Source organism: Marmota flaviventris, chromosome 9, assembly GCF_047511675.1.
Source record: "Marmota flaviventris isolate mMarFla1 chromosome 9, mMarFla1.hap1, whole genome shotgun sequence".
Taxonomy (NCBI): domain Eukaryota; kingdom Metazoa; phylum Chordata; class Mammalia; order Rodentia; family Sciuridae; genus Marmota; species Marmota flaviventris.
Genome location: NC_092506.1, coordinates 46,344,566 through 46,359,980, shown reverse-complemented (window position 1 = coordinate 46,359,980; position 15,415 = coordinate 46,344,566). Strand labels below are relative to the sequence as shown.

General features: G+C 47.6%; 1 protein-coding gene across 5 annotated transcripts in view; it reads right to left on the bottom strand.

Moving 5' to 3' along the window:
* Positions 1–15,415, bottom strand: part of Abcc8 (ATP binding cassette subfamily C member 8) — a 73,888-nt gene that overhangs the window by 22,430 nt on the left and 36,043 nt on the right. For 4 of the 5 annotated variants that reach the window (XM_027942309.3, XM_027942312.2, XM_027942313.3 and 1 more), the window contains exons 11-16: positions 12,432–12,472; positions 11,095–11,240; positions 9,125–9,230; positions 8,862–8,978; positions 8,425–8,500; positions 7,678–7,783 (exon numbers count right to left, since the gene is read on the bottom strand). In XM_027942309.3, coding sequence (XP_027798110.2) covers positions 7,678–7,783; positions 8,425–8,500; positions 8,862–8,978; positions 9,125–9,230; positions 11,095–11,240; positions 12,432–12,472 — 592 coding nt within the window. Of the gene's footprint in view, positions 1–7,677; positions 7,784–8,424; positions 8,501–8,861; positions 9,027–9,103; positions 9,231–11,094; positions 11,241–12,431; positions 12,473–15,415 lie in introns of all 5 variants that reach the window. The other variant, XM_027942307.2, reaches the window with a different exon arrangement.

Here is a 15,415-nt window from a genome sequence, read left to right as displayed (position 1 = left end):
CAGCCCTCTGCCAAGGAAATGAGTGCTTTGGATAAGCACAATTGGGGGAAAAATGATCTGCTCTATTTTCCTACAGGTCTTACTTTAATAATACTAAAACCAGATAACACTGAACTTTTTAAGCACTATGATAAACATCATAAGAGTATTATCATTTTTAATGTACAAAGTACCATATGAAGGAGGTTCAGTTTAATTGTTTCCTCTTTGCAAGAGGAAGAAAAGAAGTAAGGCTCAGAAAGGCTAGGAATTTGCCCAAAGTCACACACCCATTAAGTGGCAAGAAAACAAATCTGACTCCAAAGTGTCACATATTAAACGTTCACACTCCAAGACTTCACTGTGATTTCCCACATGATAGTTATGATAAATTCCTTCTTGCTAGGAAAACCAGGAAGGAAAAACACAGAGATAGAAAACAGCCTAATGAACCCCTGCTTGGAGGCAGGACTAAATGGAGACCCCGATGCATATATCATCGCCAGTCTCCTCTATTCCTGTTCTCTGATTTTTGTGGTCTCATTTCATTCTCTTAACCCAACCTAACCCTGCATTCTGCAACCACCGGATTGCTGTAATTTACAATTTACAGACAAGCTGTTGACATGAGACAGATTTAAAAGAAAAAAATAATCAAAGTTGACAAATTCCAACTCTGTGGCCAGAGAGCCTAGATAAGCTCATCTCTGGAGTCCTCCTGCCTTGAATGTTCCTGAGTAGCAAAGATTGTTAATTCTGCTTCTGCAGAATCCCTGTGGACATCAACATCAGTGCTCCTGGCCCTCACGCCATGTGCATCATGGTCTGGGGTGTTCAATTAGCCCTTATAATGGACTACCTTACTCTCCAATCAGCTCTTACGCAAGCCTTTCATCCCCAGAGGGATTTTAAGGCAGGAAGAGCATCTGTTTCGGCCTCCGTGGTGCTTAGGGCATGACAGGTCTACAATAAATGGAGGCTGTTAACAGGCATATGAGTAATTGGGGAAGAAGAAAGGGAGGGGCTGGCATTCATGTTTCCACACTTACTGTCTCACCCTATGAGACCCCTATCATCCTATCCCCACTTTTCAGATGAGGAAGTTGAGCCTCAGGGTTTGCAGAGCAGGCCTAAAGTGAGAGAGACAGGGTGTGTGTGTGTGTGTGTGTGTGTGTGTGTGTGTGTGTGTGTATACAGGGAGGGGAGCTGGGGTGTGAATCTGGGTTCAGCTCCTCTTTCTAGTATAGCCTAAGTCTTCTAGAATGAACCTCCCCAAGGCTTTGTGTGTATGTTTTAATCTGAAAAGTAAAGAATGGTACATCTTGCAGCCACTTTCTCTCACTGATTGCTGGGGTCTTAAATGAATGCCGGCTACATGCTATGCCTCTCCTGCCTGCATTTTGGGGCTCCCACATTCTTCCCCACAGCAAGGCGTAAGCTGGGCACATGTGTACCAAGCTGAACCAGGAGCCTGCGCTCCAGGGGCTCATGGTCTAGTAGGCGAATCAGATTCAGATATCAAAGCTGTGACGGCCACAAGAAAAGCTGGAACAACAAAGTTTTAGAGAGCTTTTGGGCAGAAGAACACACAGATACGTACACAAATACATATAGAAAACAGTGGGATACTTCTTGGTGATGGGTTGGAAAGCTGTTGTACCTTCTTTCTCCCTGTGTATCTTTTCTAACTTAATGTGCATTCTTCTAGAATCAGAGGAAAAAAACCGTAATCTTATAAGGTTATTTGGAAGAGGAAGAAGAGATGTAAGAAAATGAGGAAATTTTCACAGATGAAGCCAGAGCTGAGCCAAACCTTGAAGGGTAAAAGGACTGTGACATGGAGGTGATGGGAGGAACCATGGGACAGAGGAGGACACATGCATGGAGCCGGGCAGTGTGTACATGTAGGAAGATCACGGGCTCTACAGTTTGAATCCAGAGGCTTTGCTGCTCACTGGCCATGAAATCTGAGGCAAGCCTTTGCCTTAGAGGAGTTTCTATTTCCTTATCCATCAAGTGGGGGGGAAAAGGAAGAAACCTCACAATGACAGTAGGAGTGGGAGAACTGTGGGGAATAGTCCTTTCAGCCCAGTGCTTGGTCCTCAACGAGTAGACAGAGGAGGACTCAAATGCCGCCAGCACTCACTTAAGACCTAGCAGTGAATGAAAGGGAAGAAGGACTTTGGGAAGAGAAGGTTAGGCCTTCTCCGTTTCTATGGTCCATTCTTCCTGCCAGACAGGGTTGTCACTGTCCTGAAACTTAACCCTTCACCCTCAACACTCTGTTCAATTGGTGCTACTGGGTCCCAAGGCTGAATCTCCAAGGGAGAAAAGGCAGGGCTTTTATTTTCATTGTCCAAGTGAGAAAACTGAGTCTCAAAGAGGTGAAGTAATGTGCCCAAGATCGCAGGGCTGGTGAGTAGCAATCAAGGTCACAACCAGAGGCCTCCTGGTTCCAAGTCTGGCTTGTCACTTCCACACCTCTTTCCACACCTGCCTCTTCCAGGAAACCCAGGGGCACCTGTGCCCCTGATCCCAACTCCTGGAAAGGTCCAGGAACTATACAGCAGGTCAGACCGTAGGGCAGCCCTGAGGAGAACCTTTCTTCTTACCTTCTGAGGAATCAGGGACCTGGGCAGGAGGCCTTCTCACCAGCCACTCAAGACAACAGGTTCTGAGGCAGGCCCAGGGCAAGGAGCACCCAGGCCTCCTGAGGGGGCACAGACAGACCTAATGTGTGTCATATGTGGAAGCCTCAGTAGGTGGTGGCAGGGGCCTCAGGGATCCTCAGTGAGACTCTGTGTGCTGTTCCTCATCTGGAGGTGAGACTCTCCTCCCCACTCCAGTACTTTCCTCCAGGCCCTGCTTCCTGCTGGGTCCTTGGGGACATTTAAAATCATTCTACTGTGGATATTTCTGATCCTATTCTTTATTTCCTGGGAAAGAATTCCACCTGAGTGTATCTGCCAATATTGACTTTTTATTAAAATGTTTTCCATTTAAAAATTACAGAGGAAATTTGCAAATTCCGAGGTTGACAGTTCATTGACGCAGAAAGCCAGACAGGGGTTGGTGACTCTTACTAATGTGAATGCTCGGAGTCCAAGCATCTTGGCTCCAGATCTCTGGAGCCAGGCTGCTGATAAGCAGGGTCTGCTCAGCATTGCCACAGGAGCTCTCCAGCTCGGTCAGCAGGACCTTGGTTGATGGACCTTCTGTGCCCACCCTGGACTCTGTCTGCACACCCCTGTACATAGAGGCCTTGTCAGCCCCCTGAGAGCAGAGACCCATTTTTTTTCCTTTATAGCCACCTACACAGAACAGTTAGAAAATACATATCTTGCACTGGGCACATGGAATACAACATGAAACCTCAAGGAGCCCAGTGTCATTGGGGAGACAGATGCATTAGCAAATGATCACAAGACAGCTGAGGCACTCCTAGGAATCATTCATTTCAAATGTTGATGGAAAAGTTTGGAATTTAGGGTGAGGGGAAATCTTGGGCAAAAGCATGTGGGAAAGATATATCAAGATGCACTTATAGGGACTGGGTTGTAGCTCAGTGGTAGAGTGTTTGCCTAGCATGGGTGAAGCACTGGGTTCAATCCTCAGCACCACATAAAAACAAACACATAAAATAAAGCTATTGTGTCCATCTACAACTAAAAAAATTAAAAAAGAAAAAAGAAACTAACCAAAAATTTTAAAAAAAGATGTACTTATAATGACAGTCTTTTGAAAGCCACATGTTTTCCTGATCTATTAATTTAGTAAGTGAATTAATTTTGCAAAGGCACTCTGGGTTCAGAGAGACAAATAAGATATGGTCCTTGTCTCTAGGGAGCTCACTACCATCTTTCCCGGGAGACAGGCTAGAGTACATTAAAGAGCAGTAGGGGAATTTTGTTCTTGGCAGAGGTACATTGTTGAATAATAATGTTTATAATAATATTTATAGGGCACTTGCTACAAGCTAGGTTAATCCTCACATCAACCTCATGGGTAAAAGGGGAAACTGGAAAAGAAAGCTTATGGAATTTTCCAAAGCACAGAGACCAAAGTTGAACCCTGGAAGCTTGGCTCCACAGTCTTTGCTCAGCCATACTTAGCTCATTTGGTCCTTGGGGGAATAAATGAACAGTTGTACCAATAAACCAAGGCTCATGTCCCCAGAGCATTCTCCACACTGCGCCTCTTAATCCCCCAACTTCCTGCCTTGTGCCTCCTGGAACTCTTACTGGCTGCCTGGTCATCAGGGCTTGGCCCTGGTATGGATGAAAACATTGGAGCAGGTTGGCATCACTCTTGTCTCTGGCTGCAGATGGGCAGACTCCCAGGAGGGGCTGCCAGGTCAAAAGCTATTTTGCTCTTGGCTCATTTTACAAGCACATCATCTTTGTAAAGACCTGAGGCCCAATATCTAGAGCATGGAACTCTTGCAAGTAGTGGAGGAGCACCTGGCCTCTAGCCCCACATTCAATTCATATACAGGATAGATGGTCCCGACAGAGCTATGTGTGCCCAGGATTTTGTTGGAGAAATAGAAGAGAAGCCAATTGAGTTGTGTCCGCTTAGACTTTTTCTTTTAGCCACTTTAACAAGCTCCTAGTTGGTCTCCTTCCTGGAATCAATCCCTGACCTCCCCCCCACCCCTGCCCCCCCCATTCACCATCCTTTATCCATAGCATGTTTCTTCTACAGCTTTGGGACTAAATCTTATATCCCAGGCCTGTTACTTCTGAGCCAAGCCAAATTCACTCCTTCAGTCCCATCTCCCACCACTGTACCCTACACCCCCAGTACTCCAAGAACACAGAACTATTTTCTTTCACAACGGCAAGCTTTTGACTATGTCCTTACGCCTGCTTGGAACATCTTTTTTGGCCACCCCCGCTTTCTCCATCGGAGGCACCCATACTCATCCCTGAGGCTTGCACACCACATCCACAGTCAGCTTTCTCTCCTTGACTGCAGAGATCGCTGCTGTTGCTCCAGGCTGTAGCATCGCACTAATCTAATTTCCTCTCCTTTAAGAGTAGGGGCCACGTCTTAACATTGCATTCCTGTTGTCACAGGGTCTTGCACACAATAGGTGCTCAGTAAATATTGAGTGAGTGAATACATCAGTGTAGAGAAACCAGAGCATGAATGGAATCCAGAACAAGTTCTCGTAACTTCCTAGGGTTGGTTGCAAGTTAACCTGATATGCCTTGCTCTGCTTGGGAAGGTCTGTGGAAGAGAGCAAGGTGGATTCTAGTGAAATAAGAATCTTTGCATTGCAGCCTGTCTCCTGGAACAGAGTCAGGAGCTGGGCCTGGACTGTCCAATGGGAAAAGGATGTATTGATGAGGATAGAATTCTGAAAACCCCATGTAGCGGCTCTGATGAAGAGACAGGCCTGTGAGTGTAAAGCCACACAGGCTGCTAGACTTTGGTCAGTCAGGCAAGCTATTATTTTTTTATGATGCTCTAGTGCCCCCCCCTTTTCTCAGTGCACAGTAGAAAGCCCATATAATTGAACATCTAGCTTCAAATCCTACTTCCGTTATTTTAGCACTGGGTGGCCTCGGGCAACTGGCTTTACTTAGGTTTCCTAAGCAACCTCACAGGGCTTGGTGAAGACTGTCTGAGGCAATGAAGTGCTTTGCATAGTCCTGGCACATGACAGGTGTCCAGTGTTCCCTGCCCTGAAGAGGCCCCTCGTCTCCCCGAGGCTGGGGCACAGGTTTCCAAAGAGAGAAGAACAGCAGTTAGGCTCTGGAGATTAGCACATCCTGAAGAACAGCTGGAGTCTGAAGCAGGGCTGAACCCCTGGTAAGCATGCATGCTGCCTCTGCAGAGGACAAGGAGAGGCACTGAAGTTGGCCTGAGAGCAGGCAGGGGAGAAAAGGATGGAGAGGAGGCAAAGAAGAGAGGAAAGGGACCTGGCACAGAGAGGCTTTGATTTGCCTGTTGAGCAGGATACAGACTGACCTCTATGTGTCTGAAGAATAAACCCTGGGACTAAAATCCAGGGGGCTCCAACCCAAGGGAAAGAACCCTGGAACAGGGCCGCTGCTCCACATGCTGATGTAAGTGCCCCAACTTCTCTGAGCCTTAGCTCCTGCTTCTGTGAAATGGATCAGGAACACCCACCTCCTAGGCTTAGTGGGAGGCTTGAATGAGATCATGCTTGCTATGCCCTTAGCAAAGGGCCTGGTCCACAGCAAGTCCCTAGTAAAGACTGGTGGCTTTCTTCAGCTCATAGTTCACTGGGGACTCCTGTCTTATTGCCAACACAGAGTTAGGCAACAGGCAAGGGGTCCTCATTCCAAAGCCTTGAGGGGCAGTCAGTAACAAAGGACTGGCAAAGCAGCCTTAAATCCAATGTCTGGATCCTCCCAGTCAGGCAGAGAAATCTTGCCAGTAAGACGAAAAATAGAGGGAGAGATGCCTCTACCCACCAAAACATTCTCATCTCAATGGAATTAAGGTTCAAGAGACTGACTGAAGTCATGGGAAATCCCAGGGGTTCATCTGCCAGCCCATGTCACACAGAAGAGGCAAATTTGCAATGTTGGGCGCATACTTCAGGGACTTGTTGGAAAAGCAGAAAAAGAGAGCACATGTTGGTGTTCAGACATTGGGCTCAAGGTCTTAGACTTGGCTCAGTTCTGCACTCATGCTTATGAAAACCTGACATCTTAAATAATTTCCCCCCTAAAAATGATTGGTAGGAAAACTTGTTCTTCTGCTCAACTGGCTGCAAACTTTATTCCTGAATGAGGACTACAAACCCCAACTGGGTGCCTCTTTCCCTTGGCTACAGGAGGGCTGGCCTTGTGCTGATTGCAGGAGCTATCCTCTCCTCAGCTTCTAAATACCTTTTACACCCTCTTTGTTTCCCAGCTCTTCCTTCTTATCTTTTTAGAAGATTCCATTTTATATGCATCTTTTAAAAAAAATTTTTAAATGTATATACATTTTTAGTTGGATACAATACTTTTGTTTTATTTATTTTTATGTGGTGCTGAGGATCGAACCCAGGGCCTTATATGTGCTAGACAAGTGCTCTACTGCTGAGCCACAACCCAGCCCTATATGCATCTTTTATCAAGAATTTTAAGAGCTTTTTGGAAGTAGGTGGATATAAATAATAGATCTATGACTCAGCCTGGGATTCTTTCTCTTTAATTAAGAGAGTGATCTTTGCCCAGAAACCACCATTTGTCTGGGTTATCCCTGAGTCCTCAACATACCCACTGAATGTCCTGTGTCAACTTTGCTGATGACCAAGTTGGAAACCAATATTGGCATTGCAAATTCCCACACTGGGAAGTAATTCAGTTGAGTGAACTTGAGATTTAGAGTTAAACAGAACCAAGTTTGAACTGCAGTTGTGCCACTTAGAAGCTGTGTGAATTAGGGCAAATAGTTTAATTCTCATCTATAAAATGAGAATTGGCAACAGTAATTACCTTGCTAGTTATCTTAAGGATTAAGTGAAATAATACATACAAAGGACTTAGCAAAAAACCCAGTAAGGGTGAATGAACACTAATGATGGTGATGACAGTAACAATTAGCAGCATTTATTGAGTACTCACTGACTGCACAGAGATCACTCAATAAATACATGATACATCCTCCATGGAGAAGAAGAATGGTTGAAAGGAGGACTCCCCACTAATTGGGCCTGGAGGAGGCACTTATTACCTGTTCCAGAAGACAGCCCCTGAGATCTTCTGCATCTCTCCCAGTGCGGCTAGGAGGAGCGAGGACTTGCCGCAGCCCACCTGCCCCACGATCATGGTCAGCTGGCCTGCAGGGAGGGAGGATGGCAATGGGAGGGAAGCCAGGGACAGCCTGAGCAACCATCAATCAGAAGGACATTCAGACAGATATGCTCAGTCACGGAGCACTCATTATCTTTCCTCCTACCTAAAATCCCTAAGAAATTCTCTCTCGCTTTGAGTCTTTCCTTCTGGAAATCGACATCATCCTCTGGCTTCCCAGGCTCTTCCTCTACTCTCACCCCCTAGCCCCCATCCCTGATCCTCCCTTGTGCTTCCCAGTGTGAGCCCAGCTCCTTGTGATTCCAAAGGGTGCCAACTGGGTTCCACCCCAACCCATCTCCACACTTTGCTCAAGGCACTGCCTCTGTCAAGATGTCCTCCCTACCTCTTCCACATGCCTTCCTTGGCTACTCAAGACTGATCATTCTGTGAAGAATCACCTATTCTGTTTGCAATGGTGGTCTGATATTAGGGCCCTACTTGCTGCTGCACATCTGGGCAGCATACAGATGCCTTGAGGACATGGCCCACCCCTCTCTAGCGTTCAGAGTCCAGAACACCCAGCAAGAGTGAGCCAGGGGCAGGTACTCAGCAAATGCTGATTTGGCTTTTTCTCTGTATGTGGGGCAAGCTGAGGGGCCATCTGGAGCAGGGAGCCAGGCCATACCTCGGGGGATTCGGATGGTAATGTTGGACAGTGTGGGGATTCCATCCGGGGTCCAGGTGAAGAAGCCTCCGATAATCTTTATTGGCCACACCCACCATGCAGAAGAGGACAGAAAAGCAAGGGGTTCTCAAAGTGAATAGTCATTCCTCCCACACTGCAAAAGCCAAAAGATACTGACTCCAACCTCCTGGGCACTTCCAGGGCAGAAGAATGGGGAATTGGCTTTCTCATGCTGGCCCCCTGCCCCAGGCACCCTCCTGAGAGAAAGCGGGACTCCCCACTGAGTCCCTAGTTTTAGGATTCCTACAGGCAGGAAGGATGACCTCTGGGTAGACCTCTGTGTTCCATCTCTGGCTTTTTAGATGCTGAGCTTCCCCGGGGAGATGGTGCTGGGCAGCTGGGCAGCTGGGCATAGGGACACACGGTCTAGGACTCACCTGGACACAACAGTTGTCAGCATCCCCGTCTACACTGGGGGCCAGCCTTTGGAGAGGGCCCATGAGGTCCCGATTATCCTCCCGGGCAGGACGCTTACGGTTCACAACCTTGAGGGGCTGGGGATGATGGTTAAGAGGTGAGGACCCACAGGGCTGGGGGTCCCTCTTCCTGGGAGGAAAGGTAGAGGCGCAACATGGCAGGGCAGAGCTTCAGGCCTTAGAGAGCAATCGCTGGGAGTAGCAGGGGGAGGCTGGACACTCACCACCGCCTGGTACTTGCTGGCTTGGCCATGAGGTGCGGGCTCGCGGGGGGCACACTGCTCCTCGCGGATCTCTGCACTGGACAGGAACTCGCTCAGCTTTTGTACACTGCAGAAGAAGCACAAAGACACCCCTCACCCCTGCCAGAGGCAGAGGAGGGGAGAGGGAGGGTGTGGCCTGAGAGAGCAGCTCTGAGAAAGTTCCTGGTCCTGAGGGTGGCCCCCACAAAGCCCACACTGGAGAGGGACAGACAGTGTTTCCCCCCAATGGAGATGGTACTAGATATTACCAGGAATTTTTACTTTAATTTTTTCAGGGATTTTCAGAGTTAGCTGGAGTGGGCTGGGGTCTGGATTAGAGGTTGAAATGGATAGTTTTTAAGGTTAGTTGAATGTTCAAGGTGGGTAGCTTGGATTATTAAGTTGAAGGATGGTTGGTGTTCTAGTTACTGCTAGAGTTAAGGCTGGTCAGTGTTTAGGGCAGTTAGGATTAGGACTGGTTATTAACAATAGGTAATATTTTGTGAGCACATATGCTCATATAAGGTACATACATGCCAGACACTGTTAATTGCTTTATAAGCATTACAGGATTGAATCCCCATAACAAGCTGCTGGGAAGGGGTTACTGCTCATGGAGAATGCTCCTCCTGCCTCTTTACCCTTAGAATTTCCCTATGGACTTGGAGGAGGCACCTGAGGCTTCCCTAGTTCGGTTCATTCTCTCCCATCCTGAGGGTGTGGAAGCTCTATGGGAATGTCGAGAATGGTTTATATCCCTTTTCCTCCCTTTTGCTAAATGTCCAACAAGCTGGGTCCAGATAAGCCTCACTGAAAGAGCCTTAGCTACCCTGGTGTTTTGTCTCTGCAAATAGTAGGATTAGAGTGTTTGGAAATGTGATGTTTTGGGATCAGCAATGAGGATCCTGTCATCCTTGCATTTGTGGTTTCTACACAGAATCACAGGGCTAGAGAGGGTTGGGGGAGGGTTGGTCATTAGAAATCTCAATGCCAATGAAAGGAGGCAGCATAGATGCTAATTCCTGTTCAGCCAGCTATATAACAGAGTTATTTCCCCTTCCATCTTTGAAGCTCTGCTGAAGCTTCCTTGTGTAAGCTGCCCCTCCATCAGCTACTTCATTCCAACAGCTACTCCTTCCTGCAGATCTCTGAGACTCACCAGGGTCCCACAAATCAAGGGTGTTGCCTTCCTTGAGGCTGAAGACACAGAGGATATTTGCAATGTGTAGTCCCACTAGTGACAGGTGAGGACATGGCTAGCTCTTTAGAGAGGCAGGATAGGCTCTTGTTTTCAAGGAAATGATTCAGAGGCCTGAGGAGATCTTCACACCCAAAGTATGGCATTTCCCAGCTGAGCCTCAGCCTCTACCTTCAGGTTCTTGTTCCCAAGAGGGGGATTCTTCTCAGATTGGCAGTGTCGCTGCTGGGCTCTAGAGCCTAGAGCTGTAGGCCAACATGGTGTGACTGCCAGTGCTTGGGGAAAGCTGCTGCTGGAAAGGCAGCACAGATGATCCTCAGAAAAATGGCAGATGCTCAGCCTGGGTAAGACAATCTTTCAATGGCTACTGTCTGACACTTCAAGGGATGTCACGTGGGGTTGGTGCTGCTCATTCTGGGTGACTCTGGAGGGTGGAACTAGGACTAGTGATAAGAATTTATGCAATTTCAGCACCTTAATTTTTTTTTTTTTTTTTGCAGAGTTGTCTTGGAGGTAACAGTGAGTCCCCTTTCCTTGGAGGATATAAACAAGTCCTTCTCCAATGTTGGCATGTTGGGAAAGGCTCACATGGCCTATGTCCCTCTGACCAGCCATAATCAGCATCAGGGAGGCCAGATCAACAGGGAGGTGAGTCCTGGGACAAAGAACTCTGGTTCCAGCTGTTGCTAGAGCAAGCCCTGGTGCTGATACCCAAGCTGCTCATCCAGCACCCTTCCCCAGACCCTCCTCTCACCTCACTAGAGCTTTGACTGTAGAGCGGACCACACTGGATAGCAGGAACAGCGGTGTGACCAGGATATGGAAGAGGGAGAGGGAGGCAAAGGCCACTGAGGGCGAGAAGTCAGACTCTTTGAAAAAGCTGACGTGGCCCACAAAGGTCTGTGGACAGAGACGCAAGTGAGGCCAAGGTGGCTCAGGGCATGGGCCCCCTTCCTCACTGAAGCACCCAGACCTAGGAAGGGAACTCTAAGACTGGCAGGGAGGGGGCATATAAGGGACCTTTTGGTTAGAGACATTCATCACCCTCACAGTCATCTCATGAAAATATCCTCAGCAAGTTTAGGACTTCATGCTGGAAAACAGGGGTTGCTCCCTGGTGATCCCTCCTGATCCTGCCCCTCCTTGCCATGAATGAACAGGGAGAAGCCCTGGGGTTGGTTAGGTCAGTGCTATAGATAGCTCATTTTCCTAGTCTTCAGTCAATTAAAATGCAAAAACACTCATTGCAAAGCCACCTCCTCACTGTGCCTACCCAGCTACTTGACTGGCTCAGCAGTCTGTTATCCACAAATTCCAAAAAGCCAAGCCAGGAACCAGCCCAATAAATCACATTGAAAGTGAATTCCCAAGCATGCCTGACAGACTGTGAACTCAACACAGCTCAGGGACACTGGCCCCAGGGGAAATAAATACGTCTTTTTAAAGAACTGCAGCCCTTACAGTGGCAGAGGATGGGAGGCCGGAGAGGGGCTGCAGGCTCGTGGGGCCCAGACCTTTCTGCAAGTGCACACTGCCTGTCCCCATTGCCAAGCTACACACAGCTTTTGTCAAAATCACTTTAGAAAACCACCATTGTGATATATCATGACGCGGGGACTTGCGGGTGGCATGTTCTTAAATATAAAAAAGCAGGATACACAACTGCCTGTGCCACACAATCCTATTTTTGTAGAAATGACATATCATATGCCTTTAAAAAAGACTGGAAAGAAACACCCTAAAGATGGTAGCAATGGGATTATGGGGCACTTTAATTCTTTTTTATGTTTTTCTTTCAGAATTTTCCATCATTTCCACAATAAATGTTTCACTTTTAATAATTAAAAATATTGATAGCTATTTTAAAAATGAACTTTAATTTCTCTAAATCCTAATTCTCAGATCTTCCAGGCCTTGAGGCAAAAGCCCTGCTGGGGTCAGTTATGGGAGGGACCCATCCCTCTAATTCAGCCCTGACACTGAGCCCCTTTTCTAAGGTCTCTGTGTGGAAAGGCCAAATCTGGATGGCTCCCACTACAGATCTCCTCCCCCACCATGCCACCCCTGGAGATGGAGAAAAGATCCACTTACAATAAGGACGGCTGCGATGGGAATGGCCGTGTTCATGAAAACTGCAGAGGAAGAACAAGGGTGAGTTTAGCGGGAGGAATGAGACAGCAGGACATTAAGATGCCCAGGATAGTGGGGGCACTGCAGCCCCATGGGGTCCTCTCCCCAGCCTGCAGGAGGGGCTGGGATGAGGGGAGGGACAGAACTCCAGTCCTCTGGCTTCCGTCTCCTTACCCTGTTTCTCTTATGCCTGACTTAAGTCTTTATTTAAAGGCTTAGGTGCTTTTATTCTGCTCCATGTGAAGGGGGTGAAGGAAGCCCTGTGGGAAAGTGGTGGGAGAAGGATTGCAGAGCTGCTGCCTGAGGCCAACTGTGAGGTCACAACATGTTTCCGGAGGCTCCAAGAGGCTCAAAGCGGCTATTCCTTCCTCTGCTTTAGAGGAAGGAACAGATACGTCCCTGTATCTACCCAAGCCATGCTTGCTATGATGCAGCAAGCTTCCCAGTCTCCTCTGCTTCTTGGTAAAGATTTCAAACTCATCCACATTGAGGTATTAGTGACCAAGGATAGCTTACATGGGGTCTTCCCTAGACCTAAGGCTTAGAGTCCATATTAGGTGAGTCAGCTGGTTGGCTTCCTTATTCTAGTAGAAGTGAAGCCTCAGATCCTCCATATGGACTCCAGGGGGCAAAGGTAGCTGGACTTCAAGTCACACAGGACGGAGGCCCTGCTAATTATACACTAGGCATCCTTGAGCAGGTCATTTACCTTCTTGTGCCTCAGTTTCCTCACCTGATTTTAATAAACTTGTACTTACCAGCTCACACCCTAAGGTCCAAAGAGATAATATAGGTGACAGGCTCTCTGAGCCCTGAGTGCCACCTGAATATCAGATCTCATGAGTGACTTGTGTAGACTTGCTCCATAGATCACAGCTCTTTGCCCAGAATGTGAGATACCCAAAAGAACCCTGATTCTACGCCTGGCCTTCCTGAGAGAGCAATGTCCCTGCAGCAAAAGTGACCATCCCAGCTGCTACCTTCCCATCTCATCTTGCTTCCTCCATTCTCTTCCAGGCAAGCCCAGAAAGGAGCCTGTTTATGTTATTAGCCAAATTATACCAGAAAGACACGAAGTCAGAAGCCAGGAGCAAAAGGTCAAGGGCTTAACCTGTGCTCATGGCCCCTGTCTAATGAATGGCAAAGACTTTGAAACTCTCAAGTCCAAAGAGTCAACACCATTCCTGAGGCTGGCTGACTGCCTGCTTACTGTGAGCATCCTATGCATGCTAGACACACAGTGTACACTGAGGATAGGGTCCCCAGCTTCAGGGAATCCCAATGCATGGAAGGACACACATGGCCATTACCCTTTTGGGGATCCCAGTCAGAAGAAGGAGGCAGAACTATGCTCCCAGGCAGCCCCTGATATGAGAGGAAGATGAAGAACATGACCCTAGGAAGCTCTGGACCAGAGAGAAAAGACATTGTCCTCATTTGGGGGGAATTCCTAATCTGATGGGTGAGACAAAACCCATGCTACAGAGGAACCCCCAGCCTCATAAAGTACATATGGCTAGAGCTCTTGACACATTGCTCACCTATGACCATAAGGCTTTCTTCCTTTTTTTTTTTTTGGCAGTGCTAGGGACTAAACCCAGGACTTGTCTATGCTAGGCAAGTGCTCTCCAATGAGATATATCCCCAGTCCCCTTTAAAAAAAAAGTTGCCCAGGCTGACCTTGAACTTGCAGTCCTCCTGCCTCAGCTTCTTGAGTAGCTGGGAGTACAGACATGAACCTCCACCAACCATAAGGCTCCTTATTAATACCAGTGTCATATATGATTGTACTTTAATTGCACTTCCTGATAAAGTCTGGGTGGTCTCCAGTTGTCCACCACAATGTCACCGCCCTCATTTGTAGTTGCTAGCAGTGAGCAGCATAGCACTACTGATTACAGTCACGGTAAAAGGGGTCCAGATATAGGACATAGGATATAGGATGGTCATCACTGGCTGGGGAGGACAGGAAAGAGGAGGACACTCATCAGGCCTGGGCCATTGGCATCACTGGCCACATAGCTCTGAATGAGAGGGAGCCCTACCTCTCCCCTAGAGGGTCAATTGCTCCAAGATGTTCCCTGGGGCAGGGGCCTCTCTTCTGCCTTCCTTGACCCATCCCCATAAATTCCTGATGAGGAGGGGCTCAAGCTGTAGAAGACGCATATGCATCAGCACCCACTGGCCCCCTGCCCCCCAGGCTGAGAGCCCTCCTTCACATTCTGGGGCATAGGCTGGGAATTGGATTGTGAATTGGTGCAGTGTGCTTGGAAAGCAATCTGGTGCTTTGTAGCTAGCGCTACACAGAAGTTCAGACCTTCTGATCCTGTAATCCGTCTCCTGGGAATTTATCCTGAATAATCATTCAAGAGAAGCACAAAGCCATCAGCAAGATGGTGTTAGCTGCAGTGCTATCCATCACAGTAAAACAAAGCCACAACCCCAGCAACAAAGCACCCAAACTAAATAAACTCGACACTTCCAACAGGAGGGACTGTCTTAGCAAATGATGGTACATGACCTCTCAGGGAGATTTTGCAGTTGCAAAGCATGTGATAATTGATATTTCATTCTACTGCATGTTTTTCCTGGTCATGATTTTTTTTTAATTTATATTTTTTTCTGTTTTGTTGTCTTTATGCTTATAGCCATCAGAACTCCTTTGAGAAATCAGACAAGCTATAAATAATTTTAAAAGTGAACATTTCAAAGCTGATGCAGCAATATAGAGTGATTATGACATAATTAATTTCCATGCTGTTCTAGCTATTGTATACAGATGATGAAGAATGAAAATGTGATTTTCCAGTTTCTCTACCTTCTCCTGGAAAGATGCCAGGGAGTTCCAGGTCCCCTTTGGGGTTGGGGACTAGGGTAGTGGGATCACTGTCTGCTTGTGTTCCAAAGGCCTCTCTGGAGACCATCCATGGCCCCTGGGGTGGATG